The sequence below is a fragment of the Protopterus annectens genome, chromosome 3.part0, assembly GCF_019279795.1.
Source record: "Protopterus annectens isolate FY-2018-M chromosome 3.part0, PAN1.0, whole genome shotgun sequence".
Lineage (NCBI taxonomy): Eukaryota > Metazoa > Chordata > Ceratodontiformes > Protopteridae > Protopterus > Protopterus annectens.
In genome coordinates, this window is record NC_056731.1 from 766,023,017 (window position 1) to 766,034,014 (window position 10,998).

The 10,998-nt window shown below is 36.1% G+C and overlaps 1 protein-coding gene across 1 annotated transcript in view; it reads right to left on the minus strand.

Annotated features, from left to right (window-relative positions):
* Nucleotides 1–8,792, minus strand: part of RECK (reversion inducing cysteine rich protein with kazal motifs) — a 1,724,192-nt gene extending 1,715,400 nt beyond the window's left edge. Inside the window, exon 1 of the mRNA XM_044065108.1 lies at nucleotides 8,556–8,792. Within this exon, the coding sequence (XP_043921043.1) occupies nucleotides 8,556–8,628 (73 nt within the window). The 5' untranslated portion in view covers nucleotides 8,629–8,792. The remainder of the gene's footprint in view (nucleotides 1–8,555) is intronic.
* Between the last annotated feature and the right edge of the window lie 2,206 nt (nucleotides 8,793–10,998).

The following is a 10,998-nucleotide window of genomic DNA, read 5'->3' on the forward strand; positions in this document are numbered from 1 at the left end:
TTAAGGGTAGAGGCCCTCATTAAATAACTGAACTAAGTCCATTCAAAGTCTCCCTGTCACTAACTACATTTGGTTTACTATGTAAACATATGTGTATAGCTCATACATCTTGAGAAAACTTAGTGATCCTGACTTCACTGATTTTCCCCTTCTCATGTGTCAATGCTGACAGCCTTATCTACTGAAAATTGAGAACATGCTCCTCCTTCTGACCCTGTGCTATACTTTTCAAAAGACCTGTGCTGTGATTCTCAATGCTCAGAGGTTGATATGTATGAATGCAGCAATTTTGTTTATATAGTGCATAGTGTCTGACAGCTTTTTGACTGCTGCTTCTCTGTGTCATTTTGTGTAAACAATTCTGCCACCCATGAATATTAACTTTTTAGAATCACTCTCTCTTCATAACATTATATACTGATAGGGCCCATTCCCAAAAGACTTGTTCTTACTGTAAGTGACCACTTACATTGACAGCAAACTGACAGTAGTCTTTTAGAATCTAGTCCCTAGCATAAGCCTTTTTACAGATAGGCCTTATACCGAACTAAGTCACTTACAGTGACTTTTGTCATCAAGGCAGACTTACACTGAGAACAACTCTTTTGGAATCTGGCCCCGTAGTCTGTTCTCATTTGTCCAGCATGTATAAGCAGTGATGTATCTTGCATACAGAGTTGTTTGACTTACAGCAGAATGTTCCTCCACACTCCACCCTTGAAAAAGATTAAGGTAGAATCACTCAGTTATCAAATACAGTGAATTTAAAAAATGTTACATTCTATTTAAATTTGTTTACATTTCTTTCCAAACATTACAAATTTATAGAATCATGCTTACACCATAAATAGAGCACTCTCAAAGAAGTAGCTGTACAAGTCCAGATTATAAAAGAACAGCTTCTCCACATTATAGATCTTACTATTATCCTAGTACCTCATACAGAGCTTGGCGTGTAGTATGACAAACATTGCTCTGCAGCTGTGCTGGTAAATGAGGAAAAAAAGTTTTGACCCCCAAATATAAAATGTTCTACAAGCAATAATGATTACCACCAGTTTAAAAAAGGTAGGCTTCCAAGTTATGTCAACTACTTTCCTTTAGTCAGAAACTTCCTTAAGTACATCAATATTCAAAATTGCAGTTAAATAAAATTATGCATCAAGTACATACATTATTTCCCTGGTGATACTGCATTTCTGGTTTTCTGTCTTTTGCAATTGAACAGTACTGATTTCTACTACTGGTGTGGGACTGATTTTTTTTTTTTTTTTTTTGCTAGCTGTAGGAATGTTCTTGTTCTCCTACTTGTCTCACTTTTCGTAAGGAGTCTCAGTGCTGGCCTAATATCTCTCAGTATATTGTATTATGGAGATGCCTAAGTGATCTGAATGTACATGAGTATACACACACACACATATGCATGAGAACATACCTTTTATAACTAGATTATGTGTTAGTTGAGGAAATATGTAGATTCAGTTGAAATCACATTATCCTTATGACTGTGGCATACAGGATATATGCCTTCAAATGTTAATACGCTAGCTACATTTATTAGCATGCTATGTGATACACATAAGTTACAGAAAATTTGGTTTGCAGTACAGTCCTCATGGACTCATGGACTTTATGTTTCTTATGATTGGGTTATGTATTAAGCCTTCTGACATGATGGTGTCAGAGTGGAGAAAATGTCTGAAATAAATGAAGAACTACATCTGCAGAACTGAAGAAATATTCCCTGTCACAATTTTCTGCGTTCGGAGCTGGAGCAATATAAACAGTAAAAACAATGCATCTAAACTCCCCTGGAATTATCTTGCTAGAAGGGAATCTGACTGAAAATAGTTCTGTATCAAGAAGTTTAATTTATTTGTCCCTGTAATCTGAAGAAGGGTTATTAACTCCTGATGAAGGGCTGTTGTGGCCCAAAAGCTCAAATAGTCATATGGCAAATTTGGTCCAGTAAAAGGTGTCACAACAGCTCTATGTTGTACAGTATTTTCACATTTCAGTGGAATTCTTATCTATTCTTCAAAATGCCATGTAACATTCTCTTATTTTTGAAACTTCAACTCAGAGAGTTCAAAGCCTAGGACAATATGGATTAAATATCTGCAAGGCAGAAAGACTCCCTCACCATAAAATTTCTTCTACATAAGCTGCAGCAAATGTAAAAAATCTATTAAACCAGATTTGTAGTTTACTACTTTTAAAATACCTGTTCACCCAGAAATGTATGTGAAACATAAAGGTGGTCAATGTAGAGTGGTTAGCTTTTCTAGACAGTGACTAGTGTAGATCCACAATATGGATGATCTACCCTAGCATTCCAGCTGCAGATTTAAAGGGCATTGATTTGACTGGGTTTAACAGTATCTCAAAGAAAAATACACAGTCTTGCCAACTACTTAAGTAACTTGGATGATACATGCATTTCTAATGAATTCTTCAAAAATGAAACAAAGTGTAATTCTGCCTCCCCATTTAACAAAATTCCAAGGCATCTGGAAACCCACTACCTTCGCTGTCTTCATTTAAAGCCATCCTATAAAAGAGCTACAAAGTAACAGCTCACCAATAAACTGAGTTTCTTCAACAGAAATATTTACAGAGTCCATTTAATTTAATTTCTTGACAGCACTATATTCTATTTTTCTAATGCATATACTATTTTTGTGGTCATTTTTTTCATATTATGGTAGTGTTTTTGTTCATATAGAGGTAAAACGTGCTTAAACTGACTGGCATTTTTTTTTCATTTGAACCGTACAACACAGTATACAAAAATATGTACAAAATGGCATACGGTGGGCGGTAATAATATGCGGCTATAGTATCAGTCCCACCTTGCCTTTCGGGTGTATCTTCTGGTGAAGAGCTACATTAAATTTCAGGAAAGAAGAGATGAAGTCTTCCTGTATCCCATGTATGTATACTGGAGAGTCCCATGCTTTCACTAAGGTTAAAAGCAAATGACATCATAGGCATGCACGGTTGTTTCCTGAAGAATATAATTTGGCAGATCAGTTTGTTCAGCTTAGACCTCTATAGGTTAAAATATGATGCAATCACTCTAATCATAAGGAGTTACACAGTTACACCTATAACAACAATGCAGCACAACTGTGGGTCAACATTTTGACGCAAGATTCACTCCATAAGGATTATAGCTGAATAAACACTCCCCTACATACCAGATTTGGTGTGGATGGAATTGTGTTTGTGTTATCTTATACTGCTTGCGCAATACTGCAGTAAAATTAATTATTAGTTGATGGGGTTAGAAATTGCAGTGTTCAACGTGTTATTATTTAGTTACTTAATAACAGAGTTTATCATGCTTCACTAAATCCTTTACACAGTAAGTACTAACAAATATAATTGCTACATGGATTTCACTGACTAGCTAATAAGTCTAAAAGAATCAATTTTATCTGCTCAGAATTACGTACTTAGCATAATGAATGCAGAATAGTATCTGGGATTTCATGATACAAGTACAATGTAAATCATGAGGAGATCCACTGAATAACATGCACTAAAAATAACAAATTCCCCAAAACATAGCACAGAGACAACAGGTCTTCCAGGTGTGTGTGAGTATAAACTTTTAAATGCAAAATGAATACTAACATAACTTGAAAATATACCTACCCCTTGACGTATTAGAAAGTGGACAGCAGTATCATCATAAACGCAACTCTGAGTGCATGTTAGCGTTTTTTTGTGTCTGTGTTATGTGCAACTTTGGTTTAAATGCAGGCTGGCTATAGTTAAAATGAAAATGTCTGTTTGCCACCATTATAAAATAAAATGTGCTAATACTAGTTACTAACAAGTACACAGAACAAGAACTAGTATGGCAAGTACACCAGGGAATTTATCCCAATATCTAAACACTAACTAGACAACCCATGCTTATAAGATGGAAGCAAACATTTGAAAGTGAAGCAGATGACTTTCAGACTGTTTATAAAGGCTGTTTATAAACTAATGGTAAGGACTGTATGTCAGGTAGTATAGCACAGAATGGTACAGCAACTGCCAACAAGCATCATCCTGTGTATTCCTGGATTTGGTTTCTTCAGTATAATTCTGACCAAGTAAGGTAACAAACAAATAAACTACATGCTAGACTGCACCCCTGTTTTGTGTAAATGTCAGCAACTATTATGGGAAAGCCTGCAAATACATTTGTAGTATTTCACTAAACTCCAGTCTACTTCCTTTTAATTTAAATATTTCATAATTACCCCTCTTCCCAAGGAAATACACCTTCCTAACACCCCAGGGTTACAGACCAACATCTGGTCTGTGCTCCCTAACAACATTTTCTAAAAATAAATAAATAAATAAATAAAAAATCATTTGCGAGCAACTTCTAGACCACATCAACAAATGCAGACTTTTCTCACACAACCAGCACAGCGTCCACACTAGCCATAACACCATTACTGCCATACATTGTCAATGAAATGATATATTCAAATATGAAAATGGGCTATGTCAATGGAATGATATATTCAAATATGGAAATAAGCTTGTGACATATGACCTATCCATTGATCTAAGAAGAGACTTCAAGACGTTATGCATCCTCTCATCCAGAAGCTCAAGCCACTGAGTGTCAGTGCCAGAGACGGACCATTTTCCTGGTTCATTGCCTACCTATCAAAAAGAATTTTCAATGTTCAGTCAAATAATGCCCTTTCAAGAAAAGAAACATTTAAAAGAGATGTGCCTCACAGCTCAGTTTTTAGCCAGATACTAATGTTCTATATTCATGAGTGACTTACCTAAAATTTTACCAATATTCTCAACTGCTTACAGTCAGGCCCATCTGTCAGTCCATACAGAACCAATTACAAACTAACTTCAACTCAATATGGCACTGGGTCATAAGTAAACAAACAAAAAGAAATTTCTGTAAACATATCTAAAATCAAATCTACGTACACAAACATTTGGTACTATGGTTGGAACCGGTAATTAAATTTTAAAGATCACGCAAGGATAATATAGTGATAAAGCAGTAACACAGTTGAAAGCTTATACCTCTAATTTGCTGACTTTGAACTTCAAGAGAGTCCTTCCAGTTAATCTTGATACATAAACTCGTGTATACATTCCCACTCAGCATTGTACATTCCAGCCACCAATGCATGTTAGGTTGCAATAAATAAAATTTAAAAATCTGTTTCATTGTCACATGGCTATGAATACTGCAGTCGCTCTCCCTACAATAAGGCTAGTTAGTTAGTAGTCTCTGCATTTGATTCCCTTTTGTTCTCCTCACTTACTTTTAACCTCCTAGACTACTGCTCATCTCTTGCTCATAAACTATCTATCAAGTCAGTTACCTATGATCTAAGATTAACCTCATATTGAGCGTCCTTGCATTAAGAAGACCAAACTTTGTGCTAGCCCTAGAAGAAAAGAGTTTCAGAAAATTAGCAACTGCTAATTGGAATTACCTTCCAGAAGAATTATGCAAAGACAGTAAATAAAATTAATTCAGAGCTAAATCATTGTCACACCTTAAAGTAATCCACACTTGTCATTGCTTCCATGGCAATGAGTAATTCTCAAAAGCCCTGTATGAACTGTCACTATTGTATCACATTCATCATTAAGTCATTATCCTTGTATCACCTTGAAGTTATAAGGCACTATTAAATTAATATTATTCTGCAAACATTACACACTAAAACATAGCTCTCAACCTTCCATCTCCAGAATGAGAAACAATACATCTCATAATGTGGAACAAATGGGCAAAATGTGGAACACTATTACTTCAACTAGGAAGCTCATAGAATTGTAAACGTTACTTTATATTTATAAACGTTATTTTGATGAATTAATATGATTCAGTGCTATCTACTATGGCTATTAGTTTTAGAAAATTCCTACCACTGAATGTGTGTCAGACTTTTTCAATGTGGAACTGCAAGGAACCTAGACTTTTTAAAACCTCTGATGAAGAACATTCCTCATAATAAGGTAAACTTGAGATGAATACACTGAAATGACTGCATATAAAAGGACATCTGCACATTTTACAACCCACAATGATTGTTTCCCCTGTGTTTACTGTCAGTGAGTCTGTATTATACTCAATGTATTTTTTTAATACTGCAATGTGCCCTAATAATTTTACTCTGTAACATATTCCCAACTGCTTTTACTGCGTCTGGAATGGGACACAGCTGAAAAGTGTGTTTGAACTAGCTTGCTTACCCAGTTAGTAAATAAAATGAATTCCGCTTGCAATCTACTCTGAGGACGGATGCACCCTGGCCAAATTTCCCCTAGTAGTCTAAATACCACCTCGGATCTCCCCTGAAAAGAGGCCACACGCACAGTGGGTCTAACCCAGTCAATAAAGCAGGAATAAAATAAAATAAATAAATATGGTAACCATCTGCTGGCTTTGTAAATGGAGTAGCTTTATGAGCAATGTAACATGAGCAGGACAGTATTACAACAATGTAATATGCCCTGTTTTGATAAATAACAAAGGCTTCCATATACTGAAAGTCTTTAATTAGCACTCATCATTCTGGTAACAATCATCTTCTTTGCTGGCTCATTTGTTACCTTTTAATTATGATTAATTCTGTGTAAACATTTTAAGCTGGAACATTTGGTGCCCTTGTCCCTGGCAAAACTCTGCTCCCCTAATATTTAATTTGTACACCATGTAGGACATGTGCCAGGCTACACTAATAACTGCAAACAGGAAAGCAAACAACATGTGTGTTATGTTCTGTTTACTCACATGCCTTCATAATTGTGGCTATTATGACTGAAGATCAGTACTATACCTAAAATTAAATACACACTGTCTGAGAAGTAGCACCGTCCACAGTAGAGTTGCCACCTTTTAAATGACCAAAATGGGACACTGGTTTTAGAGAAACTTAGATTTTTTTAGGACAAATCTTACCCACAACAAGTGCAAATAAACGGGCTTCACTTTTATGCTAAAGCAAAAGCTCAGTCTCATAAAATGTGGGTATTTTCAGTTGCATCATATAATATTTATGCGTTTCAGAAGTAAATTATGTATTTTATGCAACTATCAGAAGAAACTTAGGCAGTACTTTTTTATCCTAAAAGTTCAGAACATTTATTATTTTCAAAACTTCAGCTCTCTTATTTACTAGACAGATTCAACAACTGACTACTACTATTTTAACAGTATTCCTCTTAAATATCTTATCGTGAGAAACAATCCCTTAATTTGCTTCACAGAAAATGCGTTATTCCACAGTGACAGGGTTTATCACATATTCAATGGCAAGATCGCGAAGCTAAAAAAACGAATAATACTTAGACTATTACATTAACTAAGTGTACGTGTAAAGCTGCACTTTTAAACATGCTGTGAACTTCAAAAGGTGTAAGTAAATGTTCCACGTTTTTCCTGCTTTTCCACGTTTTGACAGGCACGGTCCGACATCTGGGAAAATTAATGCTAGCAACTATCTTAAACAAATGTTCTGTAACACAGGTCAAGTCCTTATCTTGAAAACTCTGCAGTCATCAGTTTCAAATACGAACTTTCTCAGAGTCAAAAAAGTATATGTAACTACTTTATACAAGATGCAGCAAAACTTGGAGAACAATTTCTATCTGAAGACGGAGTGTACTCCGTCTTCATTCATACCACTCAACCTCTTATTGCAAGAAATCTGAATAGCCATAAATAATGGGGGACAAAGGCCCCAAAATAGGAACACTTTCTAATATTGCTATTACAAACTTAAAAAATTGACAGAATAACAAGCTTTGCATTCGCTTGATTTTTTAAGAGTGTGAAGTCTGAAACTCAAATGCATATCTCTCAACTGTCCCTAATTTTCAGGGACGTCCCTGATTTTGACTCAGATTTTAGCTCTGTCCCTCTGAATCCCTCCTAAAACTAGTGAGTTTGAACAGAAAGGTGGTGAATTACACTTAATGAATAATGACAATGATTAAGAGTTATACACTTCTTTTATGTCAGGTGTATTAATTCATATGCTCTGATTCTCTCAATGTTTCAACTTAATAGCACTAATATTTTAAAAGTGTTCCTGATTGTCCCTTATTTTTTCTTGACTTTTCCCTGATTCTGTTCAGATTTGTCCCTGATTGGTTGAGAGGTCTGAATGTCTGTCATTATTTCCTGACTTCAACTCTCAACGATTTGCCAGAAAACCACAATTTTATGAGAAACAGACCGAAAATATGAGGTAAAAACCTGAACATTCTGCGAAAGTCTGTCCGGTTGAGAGGTATGATTACAAGATTTCAAGCATCGCTACATTTAGATTATCAGTACGAAAGTGCATCATGTAAGGGAGGGATGTAGTTGTGCGGGATAAATCACGTTTCTGCTAGCCTTCTGACTTATAACTTCGATAACAATAAGGAATGGCGCCCTCCCTGCCGCTCACTTAAGTCCGGGGCAAAAAGTCTCATAAAGCGGCCTGTTGCTTCATCAACCAGTCCTCAAACCAGAAAGAATATAAGCAGTACAACCAGAAAACGATCCTACTTACCCTGTGGCCGTACGGGACTATAAAAGTGAACTGCGAAGAAAACAAAGATTATTATCTCCAAATACGGAAACATACTGATGTCCGAAAGAACATGTTGAACTGAAAGATGCAGAGAAATTTCACTTGTGTGTGGAGCAGGCAGTTCTACAAGAAGGTTTGACAAACGGCCATCCCCTTTCCCCCCAGTTGTTATGTCTTTCCAACGGACACACTGGCAATGTTACAGGGACGTAAGCAGCCGGAGCCTCCCTCCTCCTTATCCCGCCTCCTCCCCTTCCTTCGGCCTGCAGGGGCAAAGTAGTAAGGCTGGGAACGATGAGAAAAGGAGGGGATGTGGTAGCCACGGCGACCTCGAACACTCTTCTAAGAGGCAGATAAATTCTCTTTCCGCCTACTTAGGAAACCGTTAGTTTTATGGGACAATTGACGGAAAATAGCCTCAGAAGTATAAACTGAATCTGTCACGAAATTATAACGTATATATGGATAACAGCGTGTATTTGCTATATTATTATTTTGGGGGCTCAATAACTGTACAGTTTGTGATTCTGATCCTCTAGTGATGACATAAGAACTGGAGAATGTGATTATTTAGCCATCCCTGTTTGGGATAACCTCTTTCATTACCCGCATACTTCTCAACTGTCCAGGACTTCTTAGGGTGTTCAGTTTTTGCTTCATATTTTTGGACTGTTCCTCACAAAATTTACGGTTTACCGCTAAACATTTCGGAGACTGAAATTGTCAAATACTGGCAGAGACAGTTGAGTTTTAGACTTCCCTTTATATCTTTCAGAAATGCGTACTATTTTGCGACTTTTGATATTACAGTCATGGGGGGGGGGGGGGGGGCATATGCTAGTGCAAAAAATGTTATTCTAGCAACTTTCTAAGTTTATAAGAGTAAACATTCCACATCTGACCCTGATTTGGGGCCTTTTTCCCCCACTCCATTATTTTTGGCGTTGTCCAGAATTCTTGCCCTAAATGGTTGACGGGCGTGATGTGATAACATTATTTTACCATTAAGTCTTGAAAACTAAATGTGGAAATAATGTACATTTAAAATACCGGTGAATTCTGATCTCACCCATACCGTTCAACTTTTACAAAGCGTGTTAAATGTTGCTTGCCAAATAGTCAGAATGTGTCCGCGTGTCAAAGTGATTACACTTAAAAGTGGAAGTACAACCACTGAAGAAGTAAATGGAGCAACGTTTATACAGTCTATGTATTGTACACCATCAGTAATAACACTAAATTTATACTTCAGAATGTTAGCAGGCAATGTCATCTCCATGTAGAACATGGTATAGTTTAGAAATTAAGTATGTTGTATATCGCCTAATGTGTGGCATCTGAAAGAGTCCTGCCTTACACTTAATTACACTAGGCCAGTTTGGCAAACTCCTCTCTTTGTTAAATCAAACTAAAATCTTCAAGAATGGTAACCTCAGCTCCAGAGATATGTTCATCATAAATGGTTATACTAAAAAGATAAACCCACCAAATTAAATACAGAATTTATACAGAAACATAGCATGTAGTTGCAATAGATAAAGCAAACTGAATCAGTAGTTAACTTTCACTTTTATCTTTCCCTCAAAAACCCCATGGATGAAAATGGCACATGTATATCAGATGAAGGAAATGGCCATAGCCATGTATTTATTGCCTGTTGTGTTATCATTCATTTGGATGTGAAGGATCACACAACCAACTCACATTACAGGAGCAAGCATTCTGTACATAGGGAGGGAGCTTTGCATAACATGCCTACAGTCCATGATATAAGTGTAAGACATCTGATTAATCATACTTATCATACATTGTGCACCAGTCATTACTGAGTGTACCAGTAGACATTTAATGTATGTGTGAGAACCTATGTAATGTTTCGAAAGCAAAATTTGATCAGGACAGTATGATATAGAGTACGTGTACTTTTATTTATTTATTTATTTATTTATTTATTTATTTTGGTGCAGTCATATTGGGTACATGTCATATGACCTTAACTGTGTCACATCTGAGCTGCAGTAAAGATTTTGAGCTGTGAACATTAATTTTCCTTCTGTGTTATTACTTAGCCATCATGATATTTTTTTTAATAACCAAATGTTACACAGTGTCAGAATGGTAAATTACCCTGATGGCTGTTCAGAGGAAAACTAAAGACAATAATTTCTGCTACGAGATGGAAATTGTTTTGCATGTACAAGTAATAACAATCAACATTCTTCTTTTTTCACATTTTAATTGTCTCAATTTTTGTCAGTAAAATCACATTTCATATGTTCCTCTTGTTAAACTGCTAAACTATTTTTGAGAGGTTGCTTAAACAATGAAACTGCTACAAACACCAACTTTTCTAATACTGCAAGATAATCTGTCAGAAAGATGAAAGCTATGAATCTTGAAGTTTGAGCTGTATCTTATAAGT